The sequence below is a fragment of the Platichthys flesus genome, chromosome 4 (genome assembly GCF_949316205.1).
Source record: "Platichthys flesus chromosome 4, fPlaFle2.1, whole genome shotgun sequence".
NCBI classification, from domain to species: Eukaryota; Metazoa; Chordata; class Actinopteri; order Pleuronectiformes; family Pleuronectidae; genus Platichthys; species Platichthys flesus.
The window spans coordinates 26,506,831-26,522,386 of NC_084948.1; the positions used below are offsets into that span (position 1 = coordinate 26,506,831).

General features: G+C 42.4%; 2 protein-coding genes across 2 annotated transcripts; both read left to right on the top strand.

The window, feature by feature from the left end:
* The first annotated feature begins 458 nt into the window (after window positions 1-458).
* On the top strand, window positions 459-9,655 carry acp2 (acid phosphatase 2, lysosomal). Its single transcript, XM_062385622.1, has 13 exons — window positions 459-624; window positions 3,794-3,889; window positions 4,022-4,108; window positions 4,478-4,538; window positions 4,665-4,756; window positions 4,872-4,970; window positions 5,292-5,381; window positions 5,832-5,915; window positions 6,377-6,425; window positions 6,758-6,846; window positions 7,044-7,150; window positions 7,607-7,770; window positions 7,929-9,655. The coding sequence occupies exons 1-13, from the start codon at window positions 535-537 to the stop codon at window positions 8,072-8,074; spliced, it is 1,254 nt and encodes a 417-aa protein (XP_062241606.1). The 5' UTR covers window positions 459-534; the 3' UTR covers window positions 8,075-9,655.
* Window positions 9,656-10,187: 532 nt separating this feature from the next.
* LOC133951585 (oocyte zinc finger protein XlCOF6-like) lies at window positions 10,188-15,539 on the top strand. Its single transcript, XM_062385615.1, has 4 exons — window positions 10,188-10,849; window positions 11,781-12,061; window positions 12,348-12,417; window positions 12,761-15,539. Exons 1-4 carry the CDS (start codon window positions 10,441-10,443, stop codon window positions 14,365-14,367), a joined length of 2,367 nt encoding a protein of 788 aa, XP_062241599.1. The 5' UTR covers window positions 10,188-10,440; the 3' UTR covers window positions 14,368-15,539.
* The last annotated feature ends 17 nt before the right edge of the window (window positions 15,540-15,556 follow it).

Genomic DNA, 15,556 nt, shown 5'->3' on the forward strand with positions numbered 1-15,556 from the left:
GTGTGCAGCAACATGTTCAACAGGAAATCTTCACGTTGTGAGCAAAAATTCTAATTTGCTGGTTACAGCTAGTTAAATGTTTGGATTTGATGTCTTTCTTTGTCATATATGACCATAAACTGTTCAAATAAAACCAGACATTTGAAGATGTTATCTTGGAAATTATTTCTTACCATTTTAATATGTAATTGTAATTTTTTACCTACATTTTATGGACAAAGTTGTTTAGAAATGATGGTATTGCTCATACTGCCCTGAAAAGAAGCTGCAGATGTGTTGAGGATGATTTGTTCAGTAATGAGGGGAATAAAAAAATATTATTGAGTTTTTAAAGGAAGGTGAATGAATGAAGAATATTTAAGTTTAAAGTTGTTCTAGTTATTATTGGTGTATTTCCGCTGACCCACACTCCAGCACAGTAGGTGGCGGTCACGCACCTTTAACGCCCGGTGCCTCCCTGCATCGGAGGAGAAGAAGAAGAAGAAGAAGCCGTTAGCATCATAGAGGAGCTCGTTCAGCTGCAGACTTGTAAACATGGCGTCTGCGGCCGGACTGTTTGTTTTAACGGTGCTTTCTGTGTGTGGAGCAGCTGCAGCGGAGAAGAAACTGGTTTATGTGACTGTGGTGAGTAATGTGGGAGCTGTGGCCTGTTCACCCCGCGCGTCCCGCTGTGGAGCGGAAGGACTGTTATTGAACTCCCTTCACAATTTAGGGACTTTTGCGTTTTCTTTGCTTATTTGGACGCGTGTTTATTTATTTTCATTGCAATTGAGTCAGAACAAAGTTTTCGGGGTCTTCCAGTAAATTCGGGTAACAGGGATTCGACCTGGCAACGTGCGTGTCCTCTGAATAAACACGTTTGTGTGTTTGGTATCAATGCCCTCCAATTGAAGAATGTCTTGCTAGCCCGTGACTTGGAAGAAGAAGCTAAGGAACAAGGAAATCACAGACACCCTGTGTCTGTCTGTCTGTCTGTCTGTGGTTTGTTCCTGAGCCACAGCGAGTTGTGATCATTTTCAAACCTGGCAGGTGTGCCAACAAGAAGCCATACTTTGGACCAGCTCCTGTTTATAATGTAAATCCTGATGTTATCTGGGTCAAACTGATAATGTCATGGAGTCATAGAAAGCAGAGGTGCTGAATGATTTCCAAACCAAGGAGCCGGAGATGAGTCTAGGAAGAAATCATTTGACCTGCATCTTTTTAAACTTACATTTAATTTAATACAACACTTTTATCCAAAGTGACTCGGAAATAAGTGCATCAAAAAATGAGGGTACAAACCCAGAACGACAAGAATCAAGAGATGTCGGATCTGTAGACAAATAGTCAGTATGTCCTGGATGTAGACCAGATCTGATCTGGATCATAACAGGGACGGGAGCGGAGGAGCGCTGGAACCGGTTGAGTTGCATTTCTGCTTCATGATGTGCAAAGATCAACACAGGAGAAATGTCTATGGAAGATATTAATACACTTCACATTACCAAGATCATACCGTGTCTGACCCAATGATAACATGATCATTTTAATGGAATTTTGAAACCGTCCACAGACCTCATGACAGTGAGCCACAGACCCCCATTTGAGGACCACTGTCTGTTTACCTGGATTTAAATGAAACAGACACAAATTGAAGAAGCACTTAGTATCTTCATGCCAGCTCGGATCAGGGTCTAGTCAAGGACACATGAATAACACATTTATAAGAACAACAACAAATATATTGGTGATAATATAAAACTTAATTTCTGAACAAGGGTACAAGGATACACCAGCACTGAACAAAATAAGACAAAATGGAAATAAGAGATAACATAAATATAAAATATAATACAGTAAAATTAGGCATTAAAAGCCTTTCATATATAAACGTGTCGTAGTGAGTGCTTGCAAATATTATCTCCCAGGAATTCCAGAGCCTCTGGAGCCTGATTGAAAAAGTACGATCACCCTTACTTACCAGCCTTGACCTGAAAACCACAGGAAGTGTTGGTTGGAAGACCTGAGATGATTTTTTTGGAGCATATGGAGTTAGTAGCTGCATAATAACCGGTCATACTGGGGTCCGCACTGTAATGAGCTTTAAAAAATATTAAAAGAGTCCTAAAATTGATAAATGCAAGCAGCTTCCACAATGAATACAATACATTACACATATATACAGCTGCTCCTACAACTACAAGTAAGACCACATGTTTTAATATTGTTGTTGTAGCTGTTTGAAGGATGTTCATTTGTCTCAGATTCACACCCACACACCCCGACTGTTATTGAGTTTAACAGATGAGGGCCAGTGGACTTTCACACGTCTGTGCTCGGTGTTGTGCTGATATGAGAGATGCGATGCAAGTTCAGTGCTGCGAGCTCTGATCACAACTCGGTGACTGGGGAAGAAATCACAAAGTTGATAACTGGGAAAGGAAGAGTTGGTTTTTTAAATCCTATTTATCCGTGTTTTTAAGGTTTGTCTTTCTTGGCCTCTGTTCTCCTTATCTTCTTTAGCTTTACAGATTTGGAATGTGTTACTGATGGGAGCATTTATGTAGCATTTGACACACTCATGCTTTTCTGTGTTGATGCATTGACAACAATCTGTCACAGCTTTAAACTTTGCTCCTGGTCAGCTGGTCATTATGGATTGTTGTGTGTGCTTGTTGCAGCTATTAAGGTTTCTATTCTTTATTTGAATTATCCCCAGAGAACCAGAAATACACACTCTAGTTTCGTGGCTTCTCAGTATTTCAACCTGAATAGAAACTGTCATGTCATCTAGTCATGTGACCAGATTGACCACATCCAACTCCTACTTTCAACATACTTTGCCTTTTAGAATATATTTAATAACAAGAGCAGTTTCAGGTGTGGTGCCTTGTTTATAAATGTCTTGCCTTTAAAATGTCCCTGTTAAGTACAGTGATTCATCATTTAAATATCATTAGATTCAACTGTATTGTCCATGCACATATTACAAGGACAATAAAGTAGAGTTGCCTTTGTTTCCTTCCTACTTCTGTTTTGATATATGTCCTATTTTTTTATTTGAGCTGCTCAGATTCCATCATCAGAAATGTCTCTGCTCCTGCCGAAGATGCCGGGTCGGGCTTTAGCGTGTTGGCAAACCCATGTTCCGGTACCACAGATTTAAACTATATACAAGTTTCACAGAGACAGAGCTGCTACTTCCTTTTCCCAGAAGTCACTTCTTGAAATCACTTCCATCTCTGTTACGCCACTAGCGAGTGTTCTGTTGAGAGATGTGAAGAGAGAGCTATTTCCATTAGTGTAGCCACACAACATGCCGTCAATCATCACTTCCATACAAGAGGTAGCGTGCAGCTGTTAAAATATGTCAGCTGTTGTTTTTTCAAATACACCGGTTTCAAATCTGTGCTCGGTATAACAGGAAGGAACGTGGTATCGGAACATTTCAATTTTTGAATACGTTTCACACCTGTCATTATTGATTTTGACTTCCTTCTTTTGAGTCTCGACTCATCTTAACGCTGTAGTTTTTAACACGACTCAGCTGTTTTTGAAAGGAAAACTTTCAAATGTTTGTCAGGGTCATTCCGATCAGCTGACTGGATTTTCTATCCACAAGTGAAACCAGGTTTGGCTTCAATCTGTTTATCGCAAGCCCAAAAAGGGGGTTGAGCTTTTTCTCAAGTCCAAAGTCAAACTAATGTCACATTACCGTATTTCTCTGCTTCTGTGTTTCTGAGCATGTGACCTTTTCTCCGCTCTTTTCTATATTTCCTCTGTTTCCTGATGTCTCCTCTCTCCCTTCCAGCTGTTCCGTCACGGTGACCGATCCCCGGTCAAAGCCTTTCCCACCGACTCGCACCAGGAGAGCGACTGGCCACAAGGCTTCGGACAGTTATCGCAAGTAATAACACGGCTTATGTGTCACGTGGCTTGAAATACATACACTATATCTAGCATTCATTTACGCACTGGTGGATAATTTGCCTGTGTTTGCATGGTTACATTACATGTTTTGTTACTGTGTGTTTTTTAGATTGGGATGAGGCAGCACTTTGAGCTCGGCCAGTTCCTGAGGAATCGATACAAAGGATTCCTCAATGAAACCTACAACAGACATGAGGTGGGACTCACTATCAAGCTTATCTCCTTCTTCTTCTGCTTTTTTAAACATGCATCATCTAAGCCGAGACCTTACAAACTTGTAGAGAAACCCAACAGTTGAGCAACCAACAAAAACTCACAGAAGCAGGTTCAGGGAGGGCAGGTCATCCACCTCGACCGGTTCGGGGGGGTTCAGAGAAGAGTGGGGGAGAGGTGGGCGGAAGGAGGGCAGAGAAGAGAGAAAGGGGGAGAGACCAGTAACAAAAACAGGAAGAGGTTATGGGTCAACTGGGCCTGTGTTACATTGTTGACAGTGTGTTTTTAAAGGCTGTGAAAACTAAACTGCTATTTGTAAATAAATTTGAGACGTCACTTGCTTTGTCCTCAGATCTCCGTTCGCAGTACAGACTACGACCGCACGCTGATGAGCGCTGAGGCCAACCTGGCAGGTCTGTACATCAGTTAGCATCCTCTTCCTCCTGCTTCTCTACAGTCTGTCAGGGCTACTTCACTTTGTAGAACTCCTCTTCCTCACGTAGACATTCTGCTTTATTCGGACTCCTGTCGCCATCTAGGTCTCTACCCCCCCAGTGGTCAGCAGGTCTTTAACCCCAACCTGAAGTGGCAGCCGATACCCATCCACACTGTGCCTAAGAGTGAAGAGAGGGTACGCATGTGTGTGTTTGTGTGTTTGTGTGAGTGTGTGTTTTTCATCACTATACTGAACTGAAGGATTTTAATCTCATTGTATGAAATCATTATGAATTTTTTTTTTTTTTCAGCTTCTCTCATTTCCTCTCGGCGACTGTCCTCGCTACAATCAGCTGATGATTGAAACTGAACAAACTGAGGAATTCATTAATATCACCAATAAATACCAGGTACGCTTTCTTTTCTTTATTCACATATATTTAGTCTGTGAATTACATAGATATTACACACGTTACCTTTATTTTAGCCTGATTGGGGTATTTTCTAAATATCCTTAAATTAAAGATTGTTTGTTAGAAAGGAAGGACTCAACTATGACCAGTGGAAAAAGTGAAATGTAACTATTTAATGTAAAAAGTATATTTAGATATTATTAGGTGGTTGTACGTCTAATATTCAAGCCTTGACCCAGTTTTGAAGTCAACAATAAACAAAAAGACAAACTGAATAAATAGTCGTGTTAACAGACCACGTTGTGTTTCTGCCTTCAGGACATCCTGGAGCTGGTGAAGAATAAAACAGGAATGAATAAAACCAGTGTGGAAACAGTCTGGAGTTTGTACGACACACTGTTCTGTGAGGTGAGCGTACACAACACACACACATACAAACAACACAACATTGGACAGCATGTCATGTTGAAGAATTCCCAGTTTCTATTCTATCATGACATGACTAGAATATACTTCAAGTCAGATGTTTAGACAAGCCAGTGTTCTCAGGTGGGAAGTGTGTGTGCGTGTGTGCGCGACAGTTTTGCTTCCTTGTCGCAGTTTCACATCTTCTTTCTGGGCAACTCTGAAGTGGAGAGCGAAGAGGTTAATTCAAAATGTTTGATTGTTCAGTGTCAGAAACATCCAAAGTATCTGGAGGCCATGTGAAACCGGCTGGGTCACTGAGTACAGAGTAATTAAACAACAACGTGAGAAATGGTTGGAGGGGACGCTGCGGACAAAGCACCAACAATAACAACTTCTTTTCTGATTACTTAAAGTCTTTGTCTTGGTTTTTCATTGTGTCTGTGTTTTCAGTCTATTCACAACATGTCAGCTCCTGACTGGGTGACTCCTGATGTGATGCAGAGGCTCGGCGTGCTCAAGGACTTTGGAACCAAAGTAAGAGAAGCAGCAGTAAATCTGTGACCTGTCTTCAGCAGTTGTACATGTGTTGATCTGCACCTGGACTTGCTTGTGTCTCTACGAGACGTTGCAACTCTCGTCGAATAGAGTAGTTGACCCACCCTGCTGATTAGGGTCACGTGCGTTCAGACCCACCCCAGCTCATGTGAACCTAATGACTCAGAGAGTGGCAGGGTGAGTGTACAACTTACAGGAAGCATCAGCAATATCTTGAGTCAGGGGCACTCTAGAGGTTTAACACCTAAAGACTCTCATTGATCCCATTGGTCAGTTAGAACTGAAGAGGCCTTTTGGATTGGAGGGGAAACTATTTTAAGAAACACAAACAATTCCCTTAATACAAACTACAAAAACTTTTATTATCATGGTCATCTAAATTCTATTTTGGATTTCATAGTGTTGTAATGTTATCATCGCTTGATTTCCATTTTTAACAGGTCATATTTGGGGTATACAAACAACAGGAAAAGAGCCGGCTTCAAGGAGGTGGGTGTGTGTCTCTGCGTGTGTGTCGGTCTGTGTGTCTGTCTGTCTGTCTGTCAAAATCGAATTGTTACTGCAGAGACAGTCAGAAATGTTTTCATTGCATAAACTTCAATTTCAGCAATGTTAATGGTTCAAAAATATATATTATCAGATTATTTTTTAAAGGCCGATTTAAAATCGCTCTCAGTCGACACATCAGCTCCTCAAAGGTCCCAGTCTCATTTTATACATTTTTTTATAATGCCTCAGTCAAACTTATTTCCATTTTTATTCCGAGTGAAATGTTAAAGGGATAGTAACGAGTGGATAATGAGGTTAATGATCATTTTCAGGGATCCTGTTGGGTGAGATAGTGAAGAATCTTTCCAAGATGGCCGTCCCAGACCCGAAACAGCAACTGAAGATGACGATGCTGTCAGCGGTGAGCAAGTTCAAATCTGATAATATAACAAATCATTTTTTAATTACTCATCGGTGGGATTTTGTACCTTTTGGTTGGAGCTGTTTCCAGTGTTTATGTGCTAAGCTAAGCTAACTGGCTGGAGCTTCTAATGTAAAGACAACAGTGATCTGGATGCTCTCGTTTAAGGTTTGTGTGTTTGTGTGTTTGTTCCACAGCATGACACCACTGTCATCGCCCTTCAGAGCAGCTTGGACGTATTCAATGCTCAAGCGCCACCGTATGCCTGCTGCCAGATATTTGAGCTGTACAGGGAGGACAATGGGTAAAACACACACTCCTCACACACCTAACAATAACTCATTGCTCTCAATGAGCTCATACGAGAGGTAACTAGAGACCTGGATTTTTTTATTTGGATCTGCACCAAATTGTTAAACTAATAAAAATCTGTAACTCAAAATGCTGAATCTTTTTCATCAAGATCCATAAATTATTCTCTGATCCAGAGAAAAGGTTGAAAAAAGCTTTTTCTCACAATATCACAGAAAGAGGAAAAACCTCCTGGGTTCTGCCCTATTCAGCTTAAAATCTGACTCACTCCAATGAAAACATAAAGTCCTTGGTATCAACAGTAATGACAAATAATAAGAACTAATTTCAGTTCATTGTAATTCTGTGATAATACTGATCTGATATAGTGATCACTGTCGTCTCTATAATGATAATTTGAAAGGTGTATAGCTTGTTTTCACTGTCTCGCTCCTCTCTCTGCGTGCAGCTCTGTTTCAGTTTCCATGTTTTACCGGAATGACAGCACAGTGGATCCGTACCCGCTGCAGTTACCTGGCTGCTCCCTTGACTGCCCCCTGGAGGACTTTGTGAGGATTACAAAGCCCTCTATTTCAGATGACAGAGACAAGGAGTGTGAGGTGCCGTCCAAAGGTGCAGATGAGCTTTTCATACACAAACACACACACTGACCTTTAATAATCTAAAAGAAAGATTGTGCCACCCATCCTCTCCATTCTGATTTCATCTTTTCTTTTTCTCTCCCCTTCCCTCTTCCTCTCCTCTCCTGTCTTTTGTTTCCCCTTCATCAGAGGTGATCATCAGCCTGGTGGTGTCCAGCTGTCTGCTCCTCTTCCTCATCATCCTCATCCTCGGGATCATTTGCTGCCAGAAGTCTCCGAACAGCACACAGGGATACCACCACGTGATCAACCAGGAGGTCGGAGAGGAATCCTGACAGAAGCACAGACTCCTTCCTCGGAGATCCCAAAGCCAGGCATCGTTGGACAGTAGCGATGACGATGAACTCTATAACTACTGAGTGACCTTTTCTGATGGTGCCATCAACTGCTTCTTTTCTTAAAACATGAATGTTTTGTGCAGAAATCAAGATTTTAAAGAACTTTTTTCGAATGATTGATGGAGGGACCAATGAAGCAGGGGAAACTTTCTTTGTCCAACAGTTTGTCATGTATGGTAACTGCTGTGTTCCCAGTGTGGACTGATCTCCAATCACGTCCATAAGTTCAAGATCTAAACTGATTTTCTGTGACTTTATCGCCACCTGCTGGTTATCGTCTCTGCTTTAGTGGTCTATGTTTCTCCGGTGGAAGACTGTGGTCATCCTCAGTGGGAGCAGTGATCTGTTTGTGACTAACAGGTTCTGTTTGTTACTGTCGTACAGCGGCCACAGACACAGTGTCAGAATCAGCCTGGTTACTGAGCTTTAGGAGCATTGATTTGTGTGGGGGAGGAGCTTGCTTTATCTGTGTGGACCTTTTAATTTCACATTACTTGACTGTGTTGACAACACTTGAGGGGAATGTCCAGTAAATATATTTGAAAATTGTGATGACATTGCAAAGTCTCTGGAAATGATTTAGAATATAGTTTTCTTTGCATCAGCTTATCTGAGCGCCTTTAAATAACGTAACTGAAAAGATCTAAATGGTTGATTTAGTTAAAGACATTGAGCTCTAAGTCCAGAGGGTTTACAGAGCTGAACGTCCCTTCTGGTTTTTAAAGGTACGTGTGTGTGTGTTGCAGTTTGTGTACAGTGTGTTTTTAACTCTAGGGTCTTATGACCTAGATGCCTTAAATAGTATTAACGAGTGTTCCTTTTTGTCCAGCTGTAACAAGCCACGTGTTTATTTTGAGAGTTGTCTGATATGTTTGATTTATTCACAGGAGCATTAACAGTTCAACATATAGAAACTCATATTAGCTCAAACCTTGAGTCTGATGATCTTATGTACCTGAAGTGTGGCTCTCGTAGTGGACGGACACCAAGAAGATATAGATCAACAATCAGCTATCATTTCTATCAACTTCTTTCAGACATGTTAAGATATAATTTCCACGTTATTCAGCTTCCATTTTTTATGTGAAGATCGAGAAACTCAAATCCCTTTGTGATATTTGAATATCTCTTTAAAAAAAAATATTTAAAAGTCTGCCTCGAATTATTTGAAAACTAAAACCCTTCTAATAAATGCAGAACAAATGTAATGCTTTTCTTTTATTATGCTTTCTTTTCAATCAGCTCATGAAAGTTGGACACAACGAGCTTTTCTTTTGTTTCTATTGTTTGTTTATTGAAAATAATGTTTTATAAAACAGGATAAATCCAAATGCAGCCTTAAAGAGGATGTGTATATTCTTGTCTGGGTCCAGATTCTGTTTAATCTTAATATTATTTTCATCAAACCTGGGGAACAGTGTTATTGGCAAATAATTCATATCACTTGTTTGATTTTGAATTATAAAATGTGCTGCTAGTAAAAGTTCCACTGGAGAAATAAATAAAAGATTATCGCAGGTTGTTCTCAGATTCTTTTCTTGTTGATTCCTGTGTTTGTAAACTTCCTGTCGTGTGGTCTTCGTCCTGTCAAAAAGTCAGGGGTGTAGAAGTGATCTGGAGTTTTTCTTGTGGCGGCATCGTTCAAATCCAACAGATCAATTCCGTGGCCAAGCCGCGAAGTTTTCATGTCGATGGTGCTTTTGTTAAAAATGTTTACCTTGCTTTATGAAATCCCTTTTTTCCGGGTCACTTCCCCTCACAAATAACAATCGGCTGCTGTACCTCAATGACCATCAGTATACATGTTCAAGATTTTAAATGGGGCGGCCAGAACAATCTTTCAGTTCATTTTTCATTCTGCTATCGCAACAAATAACCCTAGGGAGGATAAAACAGTTGTGAAGGTGTCCATAGCTTCCATTATTATGTTTATCATAATAGCACCACTGAAGATACCCACTGCTGATGTCACCTTTTCTACTGATGCCATAGTAGCAGTGGAATAGTTTATTATTTCACTATACTTTCATTTTACAATTCACTTGTGCATTTCATTTCTTTCAACTATATTTCATGTGTTTTCACAAGACTGGAGCTTTTATTGTGAAATATAGATGTGACGCCGGAAGCGGATGTGCCACACGGATTCTTTTCCCCGACGCACACCAAGAGGGACGGTGAATGTTGCTCGAACACGGAAGAATTTAACATCGAACTAACTTTGATAAATGAAGTTTGGTTTATAATTTACAATGTGTCACGCGCTCAACGACACCGCGGGTTGAAGTCTGGCTCTGGAGAAGATGGAGGCGCGGTTCGGAGGCGAAGTGGCCTCGATCGTGGAGGTGTCCATCCAGGCGGCGGTGACCGTGTTCAGGGATGTTTGGGAGAAAGAGGCGCCAATCACGGAGCTCCAGGAGGCGAAGCTCGGCGAGATCCGGGAGATAGAGTCGTGTCTGGTGGCCCAGGTCCGCCAGGCGTTCTCCCGCTTCTCCTCCGAGCTGTCCGAGGAGAACGAGGCTCTGCGGGCCAAGGTGGAGCAGCTGGAGGACGTGCTGCAGAGGAAAGCCGGGCAGCTGGAGCAGGAGCTGGAGGCCCGGGTGGGGCAGCTGAGCCGGGAGATGGAGCAGCTGGAGGAGGAGCTGCGGAGCTTCAGACACCAGGCGCAGGGAGGAGCGGGTCCCAGCCCGCTGCCGGACGGACCAGTGACGGGTGAGTGACCGTCATCGATCAACCAATCAATCAATCAATCAACTGATGAACCGCATCTGACTCCATTCCGCCAAAGTCAGTCACCTTTCAGCTGCGGTAAAGTCAGTTTCATGCTGGAGAGTCCACAGGCTTCTTAGGGGTCAACAACAACAACTTCCTGTTGGACACAACTACTTTGTTTGTGTCATGTGACACACTGACTGCAAACCAAAGCTGAATATTTAATACACTAGAGAACCATTAAGACCTAAAGGTGTAGAACACACTGTAAACCTCAGGGTTTGAAGACAACCGCCTCAAACCAGTACTTACACAAACCTGAGGCAGTTCGAGACATGACATCAAACAGTCACTATAAGAAAACCATAACGTCCTCCTGATCTTCATGAACATTCAGTCAAAAGACTGAGACTCAGTAGGAACGAGGTCTGAGTCTAAAGCTTCATTCTCACTTCTATCATTGTTTTGGTCAAGGACACTTGGCTGTCAGCCATTGACTGCTGGAGTTCTAAAAAACTACACATCCCATGATGCATTTGACCTTCCCCTCCAGTAATTCACAATGTATTTCAGTAGTCAATGCACATGTGTGATCTGGCTCCAAAGGGAGAAGCATGCAGACGCTGCTCCTCGTCTTTAAGGTCTATAAACACTTTATGGGAAAAACAGGACACAACTGCAAATATGGATTATTATAAGTTTAATGATTTGTATAAAGTTAGATTCATGAGGTTGGGAATTCTTCTCTGGTAAACTTCCGATTGATAAATATAACTGTCTGATCGTTAAATCATGAAAATCCTGTTAAGCTGAGCATTTTGGATTAACATGCCAAAAGCCTTTAAAACCGAGGGAGCTGCAAATCTTCACACGCTGTTACACATCTGTCTTTGTCTGTTTCTTTTTGTAAATTCATTTAACTCTCCACCAGGTTCAGCAGACAGCGAGGTAGCTGCCAGCTCCACGGCTGCTCCTACACCTGCAGTCGCCTCCATAGTGGTACTGGGCAGGGTCTGCTCTGCTCCCACTGTGCTGCTGGTGGGTGCCGACCACGTCGTAACACAGGCCTCCATGCCATCGCTGGCTGTCTGCCAAACAACAGGGACGACGCAAGTCCTCAACAAACCAGCAGGATCGCCAGAGTCTATGCATCAAGAGGTCCCCAGTCCAAACTCCAGCAGCGTCAGTGATCACGCCTCAGCCGTGGAGAAGGTAGGTGTTGATCTGTTATTTACCTGGAAGCAACAAAAATCTGATATTTAAATGCCCCCCCCCCCGCCCGATGTAAACATAAAGTATTTAACATCAATGGCCCGTTCTTGGGTAGTAAATAACAATAATTTGTATAATTTAGATAAAACACACACATGAAAACGTCACTAGGATTACTATTGTGAATAGATCCGTTCACCTATCTCTCACACACTGAACCTTTAACTTGTTTGGACCAGACATAATACTTCACTAATTTCAACCATTATTTCCTTATTCATCACAGAAGTCTGTGGAAGAGGCTCCATCAGGGAGGCCGAGGAGGACCAGGAGAGCCACTTATAAAATTGAACAAGGTACGATCAGTTTTCAGGACGTTGCTTTTCTTATTCCCTGACATTTGTTCCATACATTGTTCTTTTATCAGTTATTTTCTGGAGCAACATTTTTTTTCCTATGTAACAATGTAGGTCCGGTGGTGAAGTTTTGCCTTTTGGTATTTTAGATAACTACAGGTAACATCTATGATCTGTTTTTCAAGTTTTTCTTGTGCCCGAGGGAATACGTCATCACTTAATGATTCTTGTTTCAGTTTGTAAAGCAACTAGAACATGTAGAGGACAAATCCCTCTTAGCTCTTACTTTCAAATCTTTAAAGATATCACACTCATTTTGTGTATTTTTCTCATCCACATCCAGTTTCCACTGACAGCAGCTCTGCAGAGAAGAAAATCAGACCAGCCGGAAAAAAAGAGTTACAGACAGAGAAGCGTTTTTTCTGCGAACACTGTGATGTTGGTTTCCATTTCAAATGTGACCTGAACAAACACATGAAGGTTCACAAAAAGCCGTTTGCTTGTGACCAGTGCGACAGAAGCTTCCTGATGAAGAAGTCTCTGGAGAATCACACTCTGCGTCATGAGGTGGGTAAAGTCCCGCGGCCCTTCCCCTGTGCACAGTGTAAACGATCGTTCCGAAAAGAGCAGTCGCTCCAGAATCACCTCAAGACTCACCAGAGGATGAAACCTCCAAAGCCCTTTGTCTGCGATCAGTGCGGAAAAACCTTCCGACTCAAACAGTCTCTGGAGAACCACCTCTTACGGCACGAGAAGTGGAAGCAGATGCTGAAGTGTCAGCTTTGCGACAAGACTTGCAAGACTTCGGTCCAGCTGAAATGTCACATGGCCGTGCACTCGGAGGAGAGACCGTTCAGCTGTGAAAAGTGTGGGAAGGAGTTTAAGAGCAAAGACACTCTTCGCTTCCATCAGGTGGTTCACACAAACACCAAGAATTACAAGTGCACAATGTGTGAGGAGACTTTCAAATACGCCCATTCGCTGACGGTGCATAAGAGGAAGCACACCGGCATCACGCCGTTCACATGCACGGTGTGCAACAGGTCCTACAGGACGGGCACTGCTCTGAAGAGACACGGCATCGTCCACACTGGGGAGAAACCGTTCACATGTCACATATGTGGAGCGAGTTTCAGCCTGAACAACAATCTGAAGAGGCACCTTCGCATTCACACGGGAGAGAAGCCATTCACCTGCAAGGAGTGTGGCAAGAGCTTCTCGGACAACAACAAGCTGAAGTCCCACATGCTCATCCACGGAGCCAGGAAGCCGTTCATGTGTGATCTGTGTGGGAAGACCTTCCTCTTCAACTGCAGGCTGCTGATGCATCAGAGGTACGTGCACTTCGACCGGAGTGAGGAGGCCGACGGCACACAGAGACCTCTGCAGACAAAACGGCGAAACAAGTCTCTGGTCAAACCATTCAGCTGCAAAATATGTCTGAGAGGTTTCTGCACCACGTATTCCCTCAAACTTCACGAACGAGGCCACAGTGAGCACAAGGAGTACCAGTGCGGCCTCTGTGGGAAGGCTTTCCACAACAAATACTCTTTCGGCTATCACCAGAGAAGCCACGCTGGAGAGAAGCCCTTTGTTTGTGATGTGTGTGGGAAGAGATTTTTCCATACTGCTAGTCTGAAGCAGCACGAGAGGATTCACACAGGTGAAAAACCATACAAATGTGACCAGTGCGGCAAGGCATTCAGAACGGACGGAAACTTCTACAGGCACTTACGGATCCACACGGGCGAGAAGCCATTTGAATGTGTGCACTGCCAGAAAAAGTTCCATCAGTCAAATCAGCTGAAGTCCCACCTGCAGATCCACACCGGGCAGAAGCTGTACTCGTGCCAGCAGTGTGGTCAGGGCTTCTCCGACTCCAGGCAGCTGAAGAAGCACAGCTGTGACGGGTCCTGTCACGGTGTGATGACCACCAGTACGCTCGGCTGATGGGAAATCATGTGTTCACTAGAGCCTGACCGATATGGATTATTTGAGGAGCTGATATTAGGGGGGGAAAACATTCTTGTCCCAATATATTGGTCGATATGTATCTTAAAATAAAGTGTCACTCAGTAGAGTGTATATGTCTGCCAAGGCCAAACAGTCCCCTTATATCAAACTGCACCATACACTCAGATATATCAGTCTTGTGCCTCATCATGATTTTCACCAAGATCCATTAAATGATTTACTTTAAAATGCCATAGCTCACAATGTTAGAGAAAGACAAACAAATCCCGGCTCTGTCTGCTGATCCAGATCCACACTCAATTTGTGTGGGTTTCCTGTGTGAGTTGTGACCCAGCACCTCACAAAGGTTTGTGTAACCAACAGAAGACATTACCTACTCCTACGATGTCCTTATCAAACCCCTTTGCACTCAGAATAAGGAATTTAATGGAGGTTAATTAAACAAATACAACTTCATTTAGAGAAATTAGTTTTTTGGAAGGCTCTTGTTGGTCAGGCCCTGTGTTAACGGGACAAACTCCTAAATGAAGTGGCAAAGCAGGAAAGTATTCCCTGCATTAGATCATATTACTCAACTGAACTCATTGACTGAATAACGTGGCTTCATCTTCATAATCTGATGTTGAGACTGGGTGCAGTTTTATTATTGAAATGAAACTAATTCGTTCTGGTTTTGGCAATATGTTAAGATGTTTAAGTTATTAAGTAGAAATACTTGCTTATAATAGTTGTGGGCTCGGGTAACTCCCACTTGTTACGCTTGTTATATTAGATTTAAGGGTTAAACAGTAGTATTTAATACAGCATATGATAGTGGCAGCTCTACTCTCATCCAGAGCCTTAACAGTAGAGGTGAGCACCGTTGTTTGTGGCATTTATTAGTTTTTTCTTTCTGCTTCAGTTTTAACATTTGAAGGACACTGTGGCCATTTAACATCTCAAAGTTTCCCATGTACATATTGTGAGGATGATCAATTCCAGCTGTCTCACTTAGGAACTGTTTTTCATTAATTTATATATTGAGTTCACAATAATCCAGCATGATGTAATTCTTTTCTGAGTGACAGGTGTGTATAGTTGGAGGTACTCCTGCGATCTGTTTCCTGTCTCTCGTTCCTTACTGCAATAAAAACATGTTTGTGAATGAGGACGCTTTGAGTTTTAT

What these genes read in the sequence shown, in the direction of transcription:
- LOC133951585 (XM_062385615.1), top strand. Translation starts at nt 10,441, where the DNA reads ATGGAGGCGCGGTTCGGAGGCGAAGTGGCCTCGATCGTGGAGGTGTCC. An exon ending in GCCGGACGGACCAGTGACGG is followed by an intron (nt 10,850 to 11,780) that starts GTGAGTGACCGT and finishes ACTCTCCACCAG; the next exon opens with GTTCAGCAGACAGCGAGGTA. An exon ending in CACTTATAAAATTGAACAAG is followed by an intron (nt 12,418 to 12,760) that starts GTACGATCAGTT and finishes ATCCACATCCAG; the next exon opens with TTTCCACTGACAGCAGCTCT.
- acp2 (XM_062385622.1), top strand. Translation starts at nt 535, where the DNA reads ATGGCGTCTGCGGCCGGACTGTTTGTTTTAACGGTGCTTTCTGTGTGT. An exon ending in GCTTCGGACAGTTATCGCAA is followed by an intron (nt 3,890 to 4,021) that starts GTAATAACACGG and finishes TGTGTTTTTTAG; the next exon opens with ATTGGGATGAGGCAGCACTT. An exon ending in ACGACACACTGTTCTGTGAG is followed by an intron (nt 5,382 to 5,831) that starts GTGAGCGTACAC and finishes CTGTGTTTTCAG; the next exon opens with TCTATTCACAACATGTCAGC.